The following is a 20032-nucleotide window of genomic DNA, read 5'->3' on the forward strand; positions in this document are numbered from 1 at the left end:
ATACAGTAGGTGAAAAAAGTCATGTTTTGACAAAAAACATTTGTTGACAAAACCGTAACATTGTTTCCTTTAAATATATATGAGGCACTTCACTATTGTCCACCCTGTCATGCCAAGGTCCACCCCGTCATGTCATTGTCCACCCCGTCGTGTTCATGTTTTAAGTGAATAAATTATTATTTTCACAAGTTATCAAAACCTTTTGTGTGATTTTGCTCTGAAGAGATTAGGGCCAAACAGTATTATTTCAAAGTTTGACCAGATACCTTTATTTATAGAATTTATTCAGAAAGAAAGTACAACTTTCACAGATTTTACATATACAAACATATTTTTCCATAATTTCTGTATTTTTGAGAGATGTTTTCCAGAAACTAAAATATATTCCTGAACGAGGGACCAAATACCTTTCTGAAAATGTACATTTTGTAATCAATATATGATTAGAACATATTTACTCTATTTAGAAATTGTCCCATGACAGGGTGGACACATTTTGCAATTCCCTTGTACTTTCTATGCTTGCAGTCAATTTATAAAAGGTGCAGGAGCTTGACCAACATGCATTTCTAACAGCTTGAGGTCTACTTTATACAATGGATATGGAGTTCAGTGGAAAATCTCATCTTTTTTTGTCTGACTTTGGGAAGTCTCAATGGCACTCTATGCTGATATTGACTCATCTGAGATCGGAGGAAGTGGTTCCTGAGATTATGAGTCCTCCAGAATGTTTTTTTTTTTTTTTTTTTTTTTTTTTTTTTTATTAAAAGCTATGAGAGATAGAGAGAACAGTGACTCATAATTACCTCTAGGAGAATATAAAAATATAGCTGGAGTCTAGGTTTAATTTTAAGATGGAGGGGAAATTATTTCCGTGCCAGTTACTCTGCTCTACATTGAAATAGTTCATTTCATATTGTTGGTAATTCTAATCATAATTGTTAAATTACATAAATTATCTACACATGAATCACTGATATGTGTGGATGACCATTAAGCGTGACCAGTATTTACAGGATGCATCCTTCCGCATCAGTCAAAACAGAACAGGTTGAATGCGAGGCTTGTTAAACAGAAGTCTGAAGGCCACTGTCTCTGTTTATATTTAATGTTCCCAAACATTTTCTCAAACCTGTCTTTCCCAAGCCTTCGGGTGACTTCTGTCTGGGTGATGAGATGAGGAGCAAAGTAAGATACAGATCCCAAACATGTAAACATATTCTAGAGCTGACTTTAGACCAATATAAACATCACAAATATATCATCCCTTCACGAGTCACCTTATCTCTCAACATGTTCTATAATGTAACTGGGCTCGTTCTGATGCTGTTTTGTGTGCTAACTATCTATCACCACATCCTTTGCATATCCAGCTCCCCACTTCGCCTGCAGTACAATTATCTTGTCAGAGTTGTATTTGCATATGTCTCCAAACAGAATCTGTCTGTTAGAGTCTCTCTGTGGCTCCTTGTTGTCTCTGCCCTGCATTAAGTCACTGTAGATTAGCGGTGATGAGCTTCACTTGGTATTTCCTGAAGTGCTGTATCTTTAAAATTACATTTACTTGTTACTATGCACTCAAAAATCAAGCCATGTTTCTTATTAGTAATCATGTCCCTAATGGCTCTCAAGACCTGGAGCATGATTGGCTGATTGCTTCTGTTGCTAGGCTACGGCTCCATGTTATGCCTGGGCAATGCTGAAAGTAGGATCACTTTTAGCAAGGAAATGAAACAAGATGAACACAAATAATCGCTATATAATGTTGTTTAATAATGATACTCTACGGTATACCATAAAACATTTACAAAATATTCACAAGGTGATGCAATCATATGACAATACATTTATCTCAATTATATAGTCTCAAATAAAAAGTTTATACTTGGAGCAGTGGTTCAAATGCTGCTTTCTTTTTGCAGTCAGCAGAGCATTCTACTATGTGTCGTCAATGATGTTGACTTCATACAGTAATCCAATGCTAACTTCATTTATATGTCCAAGAATCTGCAAACTAACAGAGTAAGAACCAAGCATAAAGCTTATGTACAAAATTTACAATACCTTAATACATAACCCATCAAACATGGTCTAAAATGACCAATAATTTCTCCCTGATAACTGCATACAAATACAATGCACCTTACTCTCGGTTCTTAAAAATGTTATACATAACCTCAGTAATCCCAAATGGGTGATTTTCATAAACATCTCCAACACAATGACATGGTTTGAAAATAGCTTAGATCATTTCAACAGTGCATACACAAACTGTCCCCTTAGACATTTCTATTGCTATATTATATATTGATTTCAGAGGTTCTTTGATGAATGGAAAGTGCTTTTCAGTTTTCTAGCATGAATGTATAGTAAGATATCATTGTTGGTGGATGAATGAATACATATTCCCTTTTTTCTGGGGAAGAGAATGTGGTTTCTTCTTGTTAGTTGTGTGTGACTGCGCGTGCTGGGATAGGAGAACAAAGTGAGGAATCAGAGAGGAGCACGAGGCGCTCTCTCCTTTTTGGTCTTCGTAACAGTCACGGTGGCTGACGATCACTGGGAGGGAGAGGTGATGACTTAGTAGTGAAAGTGGTTTGATGGAACAGTTTAACAGTTTTCAGCAGTCCTGGAAGCAATTGGAGGGAACTGTTCACAAGTTCCAGCTAGTTCAGGAGCCTCTACCCCCGTGCTGTACCGATACCCTCCACTGATATTTTTCTCAGTCCACTCAACTAGGGCATCAGACTTCATACAGCTGCCACAACAGCTGTCCATCATGCAGAGGCCAGTGACTGTCGCAGGCTGGGATTGTGTGGTGTGAGGAGCAGGGAGGTTCCTCATGAAGATGCCTCAGTACGTTTTGGCTCTTCAGCTTGGCTCTTGGAGCTCAAGGATCAATGCGGAATGCCAACAGTTTATCTGAATGTTGGTTGTTCAGGGTGCGCAGGTCGGGCAGACGCAGGAGCAACTTGGGGAAGAGGGCGCTGTCATCAGGACGACGCCGCGTGATAAGGGAGCGCAAAGCTTTTATCAGATTCTCCTGCAACTGCTCCACTGCTCCCACTTCCACTATTCCAGAGCGGTCTGAGAAAGAGAGAGGGAGGAGAGTCAGGGGTGAGACATGAGGAAGAAAGTGCATGGTGTGCATGTGTGCGCAGCGGGTGTTTGCATTTCTTACCAGCAGACACCAGCACAACAGCCATGAAAAGGGCCATCTCATCTGGCTCCAGACCCAATGACCCTAGCTTCTCGCTGAAGTCAAACATGGCGTCCAGTAAGGAGCCCATGCCAAGAGCCCTCAGGGACGCCAGCGAGTATGTTTGCCCGTTGAGGAAGGTCACGGTCCTCTCTTTGGGGTCAAACAGTGAGCAGAACCTCACCATCAAAACCTACAGACAGAATCAGACTAGGTGAGTCCAAAGGAAAGGATGGACAGAAGAAGCATAGAAGCATCTCACACAGCCCCACATTCCTAGTTAGACCCCCAAATTCAACTTGTCATTGGATGTACCTGGAAAGTGCCAGATTTGAGCAGCATGACCTGGTCATGCTGGCTGAGACTCTGGAACCCTGGGATGCTCTTGGCAAACTCCACCACCTCTTTGACAGCAGGCGTGAAGCACTGGGAGAAAGACTCCCACACTTCCTGACTGGAGCGGCTGGCTGGGGCCACAGGACAGGCGTTCAATGGACAAGCCTGGGAATGAAGAGAAGAGAAGGGAGAGGGAAGGAGGATTTAGGCAGGTCTTATTTTGAAATCACTGCTGTTCATGAGCCTGAACCCCCTGGTATGAACCTTACATCATTCTAAGGCCCCGAGCACAGCAGCATCTTGGCGCTAAACAACAAAAGTTAACTTAAGGTGCTCAGGCTCTGTGTCTGTCCAATAGAAGATTTACAAGATTGGATATTTTATAGGTTTGAGACCTTTTACGTGTGTGAATGAGTAACATCACTTGCTCCTAAATCTTCAGCACTGACTTGAAGTTTCACAGTTATATCTCTACACATCAGCTACTGTTATTAAGTTTCATTCCCATCCATACACACAAAGCCGGGCTCATTTGGAGTCAAATTAGACTGTTGCTCCTTGTTCCAAGTAGGACTCAGTCCTACTAACTGTCACTCTCATTTATAATCATACTAAGTGTGAACTTCATCAAATTTATCTCTAAAATGAGAGGCAACAGCTGTATTTATCGCTTATATAAACAAATGCCTAAGTTGAAGAACAAGGATATTTCAGTTTTTACCACCAAGATCATGAGTATTCAGCATATACCTGAACATGCATTAACAACTGAAAATGTAGACACCTTCACATACCCAAAAATAGACTCACCAGCACTTTGGCTCCTCCATTCAGCTTCCAAGGACAGGCATTTTGGTTCTGGGAGTCACAGGCTGGGAAACTGTTCTGATTGGTTGGGTAGGACTGAGATGATGGGCTTCCATTCATGGGGCATTGACTTGACTGACTAGAGGAGTAGGTGTACTTGGCATTGTCAGTGCTTGAGGGGATGTTGTTGTTGTTGTTGTTGGAGCCAACAGGGCAGTGGGTGGCGACATGGTAGCTGGATGTCAGATTTGACTGACCCCCATGAGGGGGACTACAATGGGGCTGGTGCTGGGCCTGCTGCTGGGATGTCGAGTGTGAGAGGGCAGGTTCCTGTCCTACACTGTTTTGGAAAGAGGAAGGAGCAAGGTTGTTGTTGCTGGCAGCCATCTTAAGGGGTTTCTGTTCATCATTCACAAAGTTGTTGCGGTAGGACTGTGATATCGAGCCCGCTCCTTCATTTGGCTGGTTCTCTGGGCTGCAGGGGGCCTCAGGAGGAGGTGAAGCCTCAATTTCCATGGAAGCTGATTCATTGAGACTGTTCATGTAGCTCTGCATCTCGTCCAGTAGTCTCTGCTTCTCTCGTTTGGGAATACGCCCAAAACGCACAGCTGGGGAGAAAACCAACCAAGAAAGAATAGGCAATCATTGACATGAAACATAAGTATGATTACCAGTTCCTTACTGGCAACACTTTAATTAACGCATCAATTGGTAGGAACACTAAGGCACTAGACATGATTTGCACATTCAAAAGCTGCAGATGGACAGCAGAGGAAGAGAGCGATTTGCCAGGGCTTGGTATAATACGACCTCTACATCTGACACTCTGTGACTGCCCATATAATCGCTATGTGGATTACTAATCCAAAGAGCTCTCAACTCTCTGACTACTCTGTCTCCGTTGCAGTGGAATTACCACAATGTGGACACTAAAGCCTTCTCCTCAGCTGACTCCTTCATCCTCCTCTACATCTCTAAAATCCTCCCTTCCCCCTTTCACCACTGCACCTCCTCTGACAACCCTATTTATAGCACCCTGCCACTGTATGCTGCACCACCTCCCCCAACCTCTTTCCCTTTCGCTCTCCTGTCTTTTGGTTGAGCTCTCACTCTCTCTTCTCTGTGGAAGTAGGTCACTGGGTCAGGAACATTGAACATGATGTCATCAGTAGAGTGACAGAGTAGAGAGACAAGTGGGAGAGGTAAAGAGGTGAATAGACGCAAGGCTAAGTAACGGGAATGTTAAGACCTAAATTCGTGAACAGTTATATCAATTAACTGACAAAAGGAAAATAAAAGGATGAAAAATGTCTGGGGCTATTTTTATTTGATTTCATGTGTGAACATATTGATAAAAATCAAAACTTGTCAAATATAAAAATATATATATATATATATTTCAAATCACGAGAATAAGTTTGCATATTGTGATGTGATGAATTTGCATGTGATTTTTCACTGCCGCATTTTGCCTTTTTTGGGTCATCTAAAAATGTTTGCTCCAGAAAATCACATGATTTATTATCACCCAGTTTAGTCAGGTCCCAAGAGATAAGAGTCCTGCAGGGAAACAATGCAGTGGAGCAGATGAACGCCATCGATTTTTTCCTCTAATTTCATTGTCAGCGAGGTTCCTATGATTAACAGGACTGACTTAAATTATAGAGCAAATGACTGATTGTAAATGTCAGTGTTGAAAAAAATTGTAGGTGTTAAAGCACTACAAGTTGAACACATGGGATAATCAACGGCTTCATGCCCCAGTTTCCGAAAATAAACTATATTTGTCATAGTTTCTCCATGACTGATGACTACTGGGACTCCCGAGCTCCTATTGCCATAAATCAGATACCAGGACAAGGAGGGAGCAAGACAAAGAGGAACAACAGACAAAGGAGGTGGTATAAGGAAAGTATGGAGACAGGAACATGAAAAGGGTAATGGATTATTTGTGATAGGCAGTACTGGCCCTGGCAAAGCTAGCTCGACGTTTCTTGGTTTGGAAGAATTATGACCATGAAATCGTCCTTTGTTCAAAAGCTACGGCAGGAGCTGAGAAACCTCTGTCACAAATCCAGCTTGTATCTTGGATAGGACAATCTGTGATGAAATTGATGTTATTTAATCCTGAACTTCAGATTCTTTATAAGGATAACCCTGTGTTTGCATTGTGCAACATCATCCTCTCCTCCAAACTGAAAATAAATCATAAATTAATTTAATTTCTACACCAAATGTTGTGACAAAGACACTGTCTCTCACCATCTCTGGACATGCCCACGGAGAGACACTTCTTAAAGCGGCAGTGCTGGCAGCGGTTTCGGTTCATGCGCATGATGAGACAGTTTTCATTCTTTACACACATCTTGTAGTGGATATTCTGCTGGATGCTGCGTCTGAAGAAACCCTGGGGAACAAAACAGAAGAAATACTTTGAAGTTTGAGAGTATGCGTGTGTGTGTGTGTGTGTGTGTGTGTGTGTGTGTGTGTGCACGTGTCTGTGTGCATGTATGACATGATATAATACGGTCTTAGGTAGGTCTCACCTTACAGCCCTCACAGGCGTGTACACCGTAATGGAACCCAGATGCGATGTCACCACACACCTTACACAGAAGCACCATCCCTCCCGTCTCTATACAAGAGGCAAGCATTCATTGTCAGAAAGAGATGTACAAAAATGACGTACAGGCAAGTAAATAGATGGAAGTAAGAAACTGTGAATACTGTACTTACTGGTGAATGTGCCGGTAAAACCACAAGGTCTTTTGGCCACGATGGGATGGTTGTAGGTGGCAGGTGACACTGTTGTCATTTGGGAAACTGGTGCACTGTTCACCTCAGGAAACTGGAAGACCATTTTGGGTGATGGGGGAGTTCCTCCTCTTTGCTCCCCCCTGTTTTTGAGGGCCCCAATCTCCTGAAAGGAGACACCCTCAGGTGATGAGGGCTGAGAGTGGGAGGAAGGTGACTGGGTCTGGTATCCACTTGAAGGACTGCCAGGACTCGGACTGGCACTGCCAGATGAGCCAGCGTACAAGATAACACCACCTGGAATAACAGAGAGGGGCGAATATTCAGTTCAGTGATCTGTATCTTGGGCTGTTGAAATTCGCATGCAGAATGTAGGTCAGAGCAAGAGCAGTGCTCTACTTTGATTCAGAGTTTACTTGGCTGACTTTCCTAATTTACTTTTTTCTCTAACATGCACACACATGCACATGTGCACACACACACACACAAGCACACACCTAGCCGCACAAAACTCCTATTATATTACAACCAACGACTAGAGGTCTTTGAGTATTCAGCTGATCGGATGTATTGTTTGTAACAAAATAATTAAATAAATAAACATGCACAAACGGACAAAGAGAGAGAAAAAAAACAGAGCCAGACAGACCCATGAGGAATCACAAACATTCAGACTAGACAAAAACAGAATCACAGCTAACTGGACAGAGTCTTTCTGGTTCTAATTTGTTTGGCATTCATGTCAAAAATCTCTCTGGTATGCAATGTCTTTGAACACAACCTGCCAATATGTGGCATTTGCCAGTTTGAGCTGCTGGAGAATTTGCCAGAAACAGTGGCTAAATATATACCTGAGCTGAAAAAGAGAGACTGCTGGTCCATTTAGCAGCACTATAAGTAAAAGTGGCAGGTACTATAAAGAAGATAAGATTTTACTGCTACCAAATTTAGGTTAATGTGGCAGGTAACTGTCTTGTCTTCAGCCTGAGCCTCTGCTTTAAATATCCTGTATTCTATCTTGACAGAGAAAAAAAATCAAATCCCACTAAAAACAACAATATCCTATCATCTAACAGCAAAGTGTCCCTATAGGAATATTATGGCAATACGAGATACCACAGGAGACAAAAATATCACGAGGTAAAATAAGGTCAGTGTTCATTCACACTAAGTACCACAGACAGGTCATAAATTCCCAAAGGGGTATTACAGGAATATTATGATTCTTTTTTTTTTTTTTTTTTTTTTGGTGGGATAGAAACACACAGCCTTTTTGGTTGGGGAAAAAAAGGGAAAAAAGGAAAAAGGAAAAGACAGGCCCACTTTTACCACGCCCATTGTACACAATGTTCTGGAGCGTTCAAGTTTAGGATGTCAAGGAGGAAATGTCCCATTACCCCTCCACACACACACACACTCACACACCCGTCCAATCCGGTTGTTTTGCAGATTCTGCTCTCTCCCTACTAGCAGAGAGAGTGAGTGAGAGAGAGAGAGAGAGAGAGAGAGAGAGAGAGAGAGAGAGAGAGAGAGAGAGAGAGAGAGAGACTGCCCCTCACGTGTCGGCTGAGCCAGCCAGCTGCCTGCTCGCTTTCAGCACTAAGAGTCCTGCACCCCCCCTCCCTCTCCTGTCTTGGCTCCGGGCCCGCAGACCCATCTATCCGCCAGCCACCTGACCGGGAGCTCACATGGACTCTTGACACAGTTCCCGCCCGGCTCACAAGGCTCTTTGCGCAGTCCCGTGTAGACAACAGCAGCAGTACAATAACAAGCGCTAGGGGAGATCACGTTTGGAAAAGAGAGGGCTTTAAAGCTGTAAGTAAAGAGGCAGAGCTGGCGAGCCGGGCGCAGCTACCGTCAGTAGACAGATGCATTAACAGTGAATCACCGGAAACCCGCGGATGGGGCTGTGTAACGTGAACGGTCACGTTGTTGCTGACCATGTTTTTGACACATTAACGTTATTTGCTTAAGCTCCTCCGTGTGCATTCATGAGGTATAGGAATTTGATGGAGGGACGACCCACTGATTCTCAATCTCCCCGCTTTTCAAGGCTAACATAATTCTTCACCATATAAATAGACCTATAATATAAGTAGGCTACTATCACATGGCGGAATATGAGGTTCGATATTTAAAAGGCACCATAAAATTCATGCTTTTTCGCTATTTTTATTTATGCATCGTCACAGTTTGCCCACCTTTGTGTTCACTAGCCTTATCATGAATTTCTTTCAAGGAAAAAGTCTCGTGTGCGAAATGCATGCTTCGAGCTACTAAGACTGTGTCATCAAGATTTTTGAATAATGATTTCGCTTTGCAGGTCTCCATTTACCTTAAACAAATACCTGGCTTTCTGCACTGTGCGATCTGTAAAATCACCTTAGCATTAGACTTGACATCACAATGTGGTCAGATGTTTGACGCAGGCTTGCCCTACAGCCCCTGCACACAGGATAAGAGATGGTTATTCTAGCTTTAGTGTCAATATTATCTGAAATAATTAAAATATCCTTGAATTTGTCTGCAAAAGTTATTCTGTGCTCTTTTTCTCTCTCTCAAGGACCTTGAATCATCTGTGAGAAAGCCTCCCTCTGTTCTGATGCTTCCTCTCCTTGAGAAAACACGTGCTGTATTTCTGTTTAGCTTTAAGTGCCTCCTTAATTCTACAGCTTACACGTGTCAACACTGACTGCAAGTTACCCTGGGCTTTATGGCCTGTGTGTGATGGCAGTTCCGGTTTCTGACAGGTAGGCTGTGACTTTAATCGTGTGTGCAAACACTCATACATATGTGCGCATACAGGTTCAGGACACTTCATTTCACTGTCCCACGTGGGGAATGCAATGTGTGTATCTGAGAATGCATGTGTTAGGGTCGATGGGCGTGTGCCTATGCCTAAAGAGGACACGGTCACACCCTCCTGTCAAACTCCACACCCACCCTGCTTGTTTATCATTCCATTACCGCGCCCCTGACGTAAAGCTTCCATATTCTCTCTTTGTCTGCATAATCATTTCCTGGAATGCCAGTTGACTGGGCACCAGGCCAGACTCTAGGAAAAGCTCATCCCTGCTGCACTCAGGCACAGGTTACAACATGTGACCTGTGGAGACACATAGGCCCATGAGAACTAGAGAATAAACAAAACACTCTGTGGCTCCTCCTTATCCTCTCCTCCCTGCTCATGTGTCCCACCCTTGAGGCTTGCATGGCAGAAAGTGATGTCTGTACGCCATGCCCATATCTCGCCTGTGGGGAGACGCCCCTGCTTAACTTCACCTAGTCTTTCTGCTGTCATGTGAGCATTTACAACTGTGCATGGGCAGGGGCCTTGCTCCACGTGAAACAGTTGGCCCCATGTCATGAGGCAGTTTGTGAAGCACTTTAAAGGAAGGATGACTCTTCAGAGGTTCTCTCTGGTCAACTGGGCCACATTTTGCTTTATATCCCGTGAACCCTCAAATCGTCTCTCATTCCTGATTGAACAACCATTTAGGACTTCATTTAAGGAGTCCTGTTGTTAAAACTACTTCTAAATAGAACCAAATGATAGTACAGCTACATTACTGTTTTGTATTGATTCAATATATATCTGCTATAATTCTCCAGTAGAGATCTTGGTCCAATTCTAAACTCATATGACCAATGTAATACAAGTGGTATTGAATGATAGCCTATCAATTGGCCCCTACATGTAAACTGAGCACTCTCAGACCAGATTAAAATCCTTTTTTGTAGTCAAAATAGTGGTAAGATGAATTTTGGCATGTTGAAAGAAATAAGCACTTCCCTCTACAGTTTTGTCCTGTAATAGGGTTTCATACTGGGAAAAAAAAAAAAAAAAACATTGAAAGGGTTTGGATCAACACCATGTGTAATAATTTAGGAGACGTTTGTTGTACTCGTTCCACAGAATAGAAATACTATCCCTCATCCTAATCCAGCAAGGCTTTTAATTTGACGCAGTTGGTCTTGTGGCTATCTATCATGTTGGCAAGTGCAAAGAATCAGGTTTCGAGACTGGGATCAGTGCTCACCATGACATGAAGCTGTAGCTCTTGCCTGCATAAATGACACCTGTAATACGTTCAGGTAATCTAATGTAAGTGTATTCATTGATTCAAGTCTATAAGAGTACTATCCTTCCAGTTCTGACATCCCAATATCAATTATCACTCAGGAACCTCAGAAAGATTTTTTCTAGCATCATTTAAGACCAAGAGAGCCAGATCCTACTCATCCATTAAGTCAAAACACCACAGATTACATTAGGTTGGTTAGCCCTCTCTGTCAGACACTGTATTGTACTTATTATTCAGTTCTTCAGAGTGTCCACGCTCTTCTCAGCAGTTCTACAGCTCAATCTGTATGGAGAGCTTGAACTAGATCAAGCTAGCCAGTTACTTCTGGCCCTGATGAGGGGCCAAACACAGTTGCAATGTGATCAGTGCACTAAATATTGTATTTTGATAGAGTAAATTATTCATTTATTAGTTTTTATTAATGGATTTTACTCTTGACTGCTATAAGAAGTTAAGCAATAAAATACCCAAAAGATTCTGTGGATTAAAAAGACATGAATCGTCTACCTAAAGAATAATTTTCAGACTTTTAAGCACTCATTAAATGTTTTTTTTTTTTTTTTCATTTTAATGACCATCGTTATGTGGTCTTGCATAAAGCCTTGAATTTCCCCTCACCTTTAGAAAGTGTATGCATATATTCATAATAGCATTCATCAGGCTAGCATTCAGATTGAGACCAGCCATAGAGAATGGCCTGCACACTTCAAGTGTATATTTCCTCAAGCACTTAATTGGGCACCTTGAATTTTGCAACCGCTGCAGGATAAGAAGCTCAGCTGTCTCAAACCTTAAGTGTGGGAGCTCAGAAGGTGGCATCATAGACTTATTCAGGCTCTGTGAAGACACCGAACATGCCTAAAAGCATGCACTTGCATATGGTTACCACAGCCCTGTGCTTGCAATGGAAGAGTCCATCAGTGTGCAGACCATTTTAACACTTGTATCCAATAAGTCCTCATTCCTCTAGTTACATTAGACGCCTGTCCTGTCTGTATGTGCATTTGCCTTCATTTGGCTGTGCTTGGAGTTACAGCTTAGAGAAAGTAGTAATAAAAATTTCAATACCGCATGCAAATCATGGTATCCTTATTATTAAATATAAATAAAAGGTTGAAAGGGTAAAGCATGAACCTGGAGTGTTCATACTGAAGTTTGATTTTAAGAGCTCTTGAAACAAAGGCTAATAGTGTGTCAAATCTTTTACATTACAATGTCCTGTGAAGAAGTAAGAAGGATGCTAAGACGTTCTTGGGTCATAGTTAATTCATACCCACGTCTGATGTGTGCCGCCAAAACAAATAGATGAACCAAGGTTGTAACTTTGAGTACACATTGTATCAGCTCAAGCTCAGTCATCTTCCACACATCTGAGCCACCAAATGATACTCATAAACTCAAAAGATACTTGCCAGTGGTGGTCAACCGGCTAGTCAGCATGAAAGTTTGACTACTGGCATAGGCACAAAATGCAGAATTATTTGATCACATCCATCCAAGGCTTCATGATACTTAATTTACTGGAAGCAGGGGTATACAAATAAAATCATGTCATTGCAACTGATGACAAATATATATGATGTGTGGTAGCACCTTGCAAGATGCATGTACATTAATGAGTTCATATCTTATGTAGTATTGAATAATTTAGTCTCCTAACTCTCATACTGCCAAAATGTTGTGGTTGCACAAGAGCAGGTTGAAGTTATCATTGGAGCTGCAATAATTACAACCAAAATATTAAAGCTACATGACCCAATGACCAAGCTAACACTGATGCACAGTAGGAATGGCAGCCCACACTGAGTCAAATTTAGACAAATTAAATTTGTCATTGAAACTTGCAGCCTGATATCACACTTCACTTGTTAGATGGTTCACTGTAGTCACTGATCAACATTTAAAACCTGTTAATACTAAACCAGGCGAGGAAACAGTCAGTTAATCCCCTCTGACCCACTGACCAGGCTGTATCTGTCAGAGAATAAACAGGAATCCCCGTGCGGGCCTCGCCTGAGAGCGAGCAGAGAGCGCGCGATGGATCTGAACAACCGAGAGGGCGGGGTGCTCGGGAATCACGCGCGGCACGTGGATGCTGAGGCATATCCACGTGCTGTGAGCCCGAGGCGGGGTAGGTGCATATTAGAAACTGGGAGCATGATGCCCCACATTATCACGACTGTTGCTGCCCAGGCTTCATGATGTGCACAGCTGATGATGCTCATGGAAAGGCATTATGATATTAAGATATTATGATATTCATGTCATCTCTAATCCGCTCTGCTGGGAGGCTCCGTGCACAGAAAGCCCTCTCTGCTGTGGCGTTACTGTGGCCAAATATTGAAGGAATCTCTACTGTGTGTGTAGGTTTATACTGACGTCATCGCACTTAATGGTATATTCATTACTACATCTATTCTATTTCCTATTGGCTTGCTGTCATATTTGAAAGTAAAAAATATTATAGGCTTACTAGTTCATGTTCGTGTTTCGGGTTTGCTGTGATCTGGCATTCTATCACTAATCATAAGAATATAAATAGCCTAGGCTATCTATCTATCTATCTATCTATCTATCATGTCTCTCTCTTTGTTTATTTATTCGTGTATTTATTGCAGCATTTATAACACCATTTTACACTATTATCACTGGCTCATCAGTAGGCTACAGCAAGCAATAAAGCAGTTATTGTACATCCGGTGCCACTGTGAATGATATGAGAAAAGTAATAAATATGCATCGAGATTCAAAGCTGGAGAAGTGATCATAAAAAAAAATCATAAAACTTAAGTCATTCATTTACTTTCTCTACTACATTTAGGGTGTGAGTCGCGTTCTGGCTCGGCTCGATGTTTACTCCAAAGATTGGCCTTGAAGTCATGTCCAGCACATTGAAAAATTGGCACGGTTCACTTGTTTTGGCTCACATATTGTCAGTGGGCGTGATAGCTCCTCGACATACCCACTAGCCTACACACGTGTATGTGGGGGAAAGAGATGTTCAGCCAAAGATGGGAGTCACTTACAGTAGAGCGTGACCTTTGTAAATGAATCACACAATGTAACACAGTAACCGATTGAGGCACTTGGTACAACAAGCAGGGCTGTGTGCGCGTACTGATCGATCCGATTGGAGCGCACATGGGATAGAGCACCGCGGGCGCCCATGCACATCTGACCAAAAAGCGCACTGCAGGACTGAGGGATTCTCCTTCAGCGACCGATACCGTGACATGAAAATGAATAAATGCCCAAATGAATATTAAAGACAAGGTGATTTCCACCGTATGGAGCAGAAAAGCAGGCACGCTTATAGGGCATTTTAGGTCGTGCCTCACGTGAGTTTGTTTACATGCACACAATCGGAAGTCCGCCGCAAAGATCGTAGAGAGGACTTCCCTATTTCGATGCTCAGCTCACTTTCAAAAGCGTGTGCAGCCGACAAGTTGGACTACCGGCAATGTGTCAAACTCTAGACGGCTGCATCCCAAAAGTCAGGCGTAGGCTACATTGTTCACCCAAAACTAACTTTATGTATAGGTGACAGTCACATTGCCAGGCTGTATACACCGTGTTAAAAATGCAGCGCTCTGTATACTCTGGGCTGATCGGAGGATTGCAGCCAAGTATGGCACTGACACAGCTGAAATGTACAGTGTGCAAAGTGCAGTGTACATTAGACACAGCTTTTTGGTAACAATTAGATCGACACAGTTAAACCAGTGGCATGAAAAGGGGCAAGCAATGATGCTGGCATAGTTCTCTAATAAGCGTCTCTTTGTACATTTATTAATTGACGCAATAGTAGCCCACATCAAAAGACGATGCAAAAATATCAACCATTCATGAAGCACACAGAAAGCAGCATTCAATGAGGAAAGAAAACAACAAAAATGTGACATGTTTAAGTTCTTCCTATTATTACAGTTCCAAGCAAAAACAAGCAATGTTTAAATGCCACTGACATAATCAGAGATGACATATAAATGAGGACTTACCGGGGCTGTTCTCCATGTTTTATCAGTTGTTTGCTGCTGTTGTAATCGTTTGCTTGTTGTTATTTGGTGTTTTAATTCTGGCGTTGCTGCCTCTGCGTATCAATGAGGAGTTTCGTTGATATAGGTGAAAGAGTCATGAACTGCCAAGGCATAGAGAGTGTATCCCAAAGATCAGACCAGCAGGAGTGAGCACAGTGCATTGGGGGGTCCTATCAATCCGGAAAAAAAGCAAGAGAAATTAGAGCAAAACTAGTTGGATGAAACTGGTCCAATTCCTCTCCAAGGTGCGTGAATGCGGATAGGTTCAGGAGGGATGCGCAACTCTGCGTCTGTTCACCTTCTGGTGCCAGGCTACGGCAAGCTACCACTGGAGCACAAACAGGGCTTCTCTAAAATAAAAACGTCCCAAAGCGGTCAGCTGCGTGCCAGTGTAGTCACCCTGAAACCTACGCAAAGACTCAAGTGTGGAAATAGTTTCAACACTCCCCACCCATCAATAAGCAACACGCGTCCTACAGTAACCAGCACGTTTTCAGGTGTCTGAGAAATGTGACCTTTTTTTTTGTCCTCGTTTTTTTTGTGTGTCCCTTCAACCTCTCTTGTTTGTTTTTGTGTATGAGGGTGCTCTCTCTCTCTCTCTCTCTCTCTCTCTCTCTCTCTCTCTCTCTCCCTCGCGCTGTCACGCTCTGTTCTCTCAAAACATTTCATACACACCCCCCACCCCCCTCCCTCACCACCCCCACTCTTGACTCTTTCTCACGTTTTCATTGGCGGACAGCCCCGCGAGGAGACGGCACATTGGACTCGTTCGACATTGGAATGCTGCTAAAGCTCCGCTGCATGTGTGTGTGGCATGTGAGCTCGCGCTGTCCTACTGACACACATTTTATGCAAATTTCCTGCCTGGGCTCGGCGATAAGCACAGGGTGAGCTGGGAACAGAGCACCGCGGCGAGGCGAGAGGTGTCACTCCCGCCTCTTAAGGTCCGTCCTCGGTTATTTTAAAACACCGTGCGGGGCAGAGCAGTAATAAAATGGTGCGCCACAAATGGAAATCGACAAAAAGCTCTTCACCGGCGAGAAATGACATTTAAAAATGGCATCAAACGCCTGTAGATTAAGAGTGAAAGTGACACAAAGCTGAAGGTGCCCATGTTTAAGATGGTGATGGGAGACATACTGAATATTGACATTTTTTTTTTAACTAAAAAAAACAAAAACAAAAAAAACAAGTTGTAGTAGGCTAGTAGGTTTTTAATCTTAGCATTTAGTCATTCACTCTATGTCTTCTCATCCCCCCCAAATATTTGGGTATGAGAGCATGTGTCACATTTGGCTCAGGTTTTGTGATCGGATTGTTTAATTTGATGTAATAGTGTTGGTATCTCAGTGCACTGAGGTTCATACAAAAGTTTCAAGATGTGGCAGCCTCCAGCAGCAATCTACAGCAAAACCTCTAAGGCAGGTGATTTCAAACTTTTTCATGTTTTGCACCCCCATGCTGACTTTTGTTGAGCCTTAAACCTGCATTTGAAGTGATTTTGCCCTAGAACCCCTGATATGGAAAGCTACTTTGATATTTTTTAGTGTTACATTCATTAGATATCTTGAATTTTGACAAATTTGGACCACTATGAAAACAACTGATGAAAAGTTTATTTAGTTTATGATCTAAAGATTATTTAGTTTATTTGGTCCTATGTCGACAAAAATAACACCTATTGAATGTAATGAAAGAAAATAATACAGCATTGATTGATAGATAGATAGATAGATAGATAGATAGATAGATAGATAGATAGATAGATATTTACTGAAATATAAGCGGTGGATATGGGGGCGGGGTGCACATGCAGGTAGGTTAACGCCCACTTTCGCCGATCGGAAAGTGGAGCACTTTTTTCTTCTCGAGTGAATTGTCTTTCTGAAACACAGACGATCTTTGGGAGGAACAGCGGGCACATGCGGGAAGGGCGGGGCTCACCGTGACTCCCACGGCCCCCTCCCCTCTATCACGTTTCGTCTCTCGGTTTGAGATTGTGTGGGTTAAAAGCCCAAATATCGCCGGAAAGTGGCCGGGATCAAGTGAATGTAGGTCAGCAGTTACTTGCGCAAACAGGAGCATCGTTTAAAAAAAGCAGTAGTACCGGAATTTTGGGTGCCCTGGTAGAAGGCACCAGAAAGTCCTCACGTTGCTGGCGGACATAAAGGGAGTAGAATTTAGGTCACGCAGCTCAGCCCGGGGGGCGTTCATGTTTTTATTCAAGACCGTTTTCTTATCCTCGATACGTGAGCTGAATGAAACGCACCTTACGCACCTTCTCGCCGCAGCCTTCCACTCGCAGGGAACTGGGTTAGGGGGTCATGCTGCCCAAAAGACAAAGTGTCATTAAGCATCTCACCTACTACGTCGCGGATTTAATAGTAATATGTCGTTAAAATAGATTTCTACTGACAGTGCGATCGTGAAACAGACTGCAACTGATTAGTAATTAAACAGCGCCCCCCCGTGGTTCAAATGAGCTATTGCGGTGTTTAATACTCGTGGTGAGTAGATGGCTATCAAAGTAGTAAGCTACCAAAATGGTTTTTCAATTAAGAAAAATCAGATGGAAAGCAAATGATCAGGTCACCTGGACGTAGACAGATGGATGCAGTGAGGCTGCTGACCGCTGACCATGTCGGGCCACACGCTCACTGCTGTGACAGCCTCACAGGTTACAGTGGCTGCTAATTAAAATGTGTCAGCCAAAGCATGGCTGTCTGCGACGTTTAGGGGAAGTGTGTTCAGGGAATTTGCATATTTGGTATAACCGAAATGGATGAGCTGTGACAAGAGGGAAAAAAAAAACAAACAAACAAAAAAACGTAATATTGCATTTCCCATTTTTTCAGCCAAATGAAATGGCAGTTTGTGTGTGTGTGTGTGTGTGTGTGTGTGTGTGTGTGTGTGTGTGTGTGTGTGTGTGTGTGTGTGTGTGTGTGTGTGTGTGTGTGTGTGTGTGTGTTGGAGGGCGGGGAGTGAGAGTTATCTCCAGGAGTAGTGATTACATTCATAACTGAGTCGCTGTTCTATTTGCAGGCTACTTACTATTGTTGTTGTTGTTGTTATTATTATTATTGTTGCTGTTGTTGTTGCTGCTGTTGTTATTAACCCTATTATTGTCATTGTCATTATATTGATTATTTAACTATTATAGAACTATTACAACTAGTTTTAAAAGGCAGTCATGTCCTTTGGTAGAGTTTTGCCAAAGTATTTCACTGAGCTACATTTGATATCATTATTCATAATCCATTACAATGTACACATTCTACAGGCTCCCTGTAAATATCAGTAACTGGACCATCGTGAACTGAGGACCCTTTCATAGTGAACCATCAGCCAGCAGAAATGAGGTAGCCTCCCTTTACTCTGTAATGTCCAAATTTACAAGTAGAATAATTTTAGTTTTAACTTTGTACTTTGGTCTTCATTCTTTCATAATTGCATGGAAAAGATACTACTCCTGCTATACTATACTACTACACTAGTACTACTACTACTACTACTACTACTGCTAATAGTAATAATAATAAAGTTTATTTATAGCACAGTTACAAAGAGCTCTACAACAAACGTATAAAAACACAGCAATAAAATACACAGTAATTTGTAAAAAAAACAAAAAAAAAAAAAAAAAAACAGGCAGGCAGGCATAGAGAATAATAAAATGTAAACACAATTGATTAAAAACCATAAATAAAACAATAAAGATAAAGTGGGTGAATTAAAACCTAAGGTCACATGTTGTTTTATTATTTCTAAAAAGTCAACATTTACTCTGAGCACATTTTCAGTGAGATACTTTTTATTTTTACTGGGGTAGATCTAGGTCAAAACTTGAGCAGCAGTTTGCAGTACTCTGCACCCCCAGGACATTGGTAGTAAAACGTGGTCTACTTTTTTGCCACAAGGTGGCACTGTTGATACAGGTATGCATTTTATACATGCTGAGGTGATGAGATGTTCAGGTTTCCTTTTCTGCGCTCTGTTTTTTTTTGGGGGGGGGGAGGGGGGGGGGTATTTTCACAACATTTTGTATGGCTTGACACATTTTAAATTCAATAGTCTGATAAGCTGTTAAACATCTCTGCATAACTCTGTGTGTGTGTGTGTGTGCCGGGGAAGATGCAGGGCTCTATAAATTACTGGTGCTCTAATTGTCATTTTTCTTGATTGATTGTGAATTACTTAGATCTAGGTTGGCTCGTTCTCTCTAAAGTCCTCTTAGAAATGCTTATGATGAAAGGCTATGTAAATATGAATAAACTCGACTCAATTAGAGTTGCAGTGATGGCCATGAGACTTTGATCAACACAGTGCGTATATGCGTGCATGCGTGTGTGTGCGTGTTTGTGGGAGTGCATAACTATGTGTGTTTGTACTGAGGAGAGTGTGTCAGAACATGCTGTGACAAGGCACGCTCATACAGTAATTACAGACAGGGTGCACTACTACCAACACAGGCACCTGCAAAATACCCCAATCTGAAACTGTGAGGCTGTTTTCTCCACCTGGTACACACACACACACTCACATGCACACACACACACACACTACCTCCCTTCTATAACTGGGGTATTGTTACCATTAGTATACTGCACCTTTCTTAACATGGCAAAAAAGTGATTCGAAATGAAATGAATCAACCAAACACAAATTGTTCCAATAAATAGAAAGCTTGCACTAACCATTGAGGCTCATCACTCACTGGGGCCCCACTCAGGAACCACATTGGCCCCCTGACAAACACATAAACCACTTTAATAAAAAGATGGCAGTGATGAAGTTTGAATGATATATCTGCTTCT

General features: G+C 42.2%; 1 protein-coding gene across 3 annotated transcripts; it reads right to left on the minus strand.

Moving 5' to 3' along the window:
- Nucleotides 1-1752: 1752 nt before the first annotated feature.
- On the minus strand, nt 1753-17509 carry LOC115358822 (nuclear receptor subfamily 1 group D member 2-like). Of its 3 annotated transcripts, none has more exons than XM_030050880.1 (9): nt 17488-17509; nt 15180-15388; nt 7079-7393; nt 6889-6977; nt 6605-6749; nt 4346-4950; nt 3515-3700; nt 3182-3392; nt 2891-3087 (listed from the first exon to the last, which is right to left on the minus strand). In XM_030050880.1, the coding sequence occupies exons 2-9, from the start codon at nt 15193-15195 to the stop codon at nt 2891-2893; spliced, it is 1764 nt and encodes a 587-aa protein (XP_029906740.1). In that variant the 5' UTR covers nt 15196-15388; nt 17488-17509. The 3 variants fall into 3 exon arrangements, with proteins under 3 accessions (XP_029906741.1, XP_029906740.1, XP_029906739.1); XM_030050879.1 differs by lacking the exon at nt 17488-17509 and adding an exon at nt 15940-16052; XM_030050881.1 differs by lacking the exon at nt 17488-17509 and having other exon boundaries at nt 1753-3087; nt 15180-15810.
- Between the last annotated feature and the right edge of the window lie 2523 nt (nt 17510-20032).

The sequence above is a fragment of the Myripristis murdjan genome, chromosome 5 (genome assembly GCF_902150065.1).
Source record: "Myripristis murdjan chromosome 5, fMyrMur1.1, whole genome shotgun sequence".
Taxonomy (NCBI): Eukaryota; Metazoa; Chordata; class Actinopteri; order Holocentriformes; family Holocentridae; genus Myripristis; species Myripristis murdjan.

Coding starts and splice junctions, on each gene's coding strand:
- LOC115358822 (XM_030050881.1), bottom strand. Junction 4,951..6,604: donor CGTGGGCATGTCCAGAGATG/GTGAGAGACAGT, acceptor TTTTCTCCCCAG/CTGTGCGTTTTGGGCGTATT. Junction 3,393..3,514: donor TCAAATCTGGCACTTTCCAG/GTACATCCAATG, acceptor TTCTGTCTGTAG/GTTTTGATGGTGAGGTTCTG.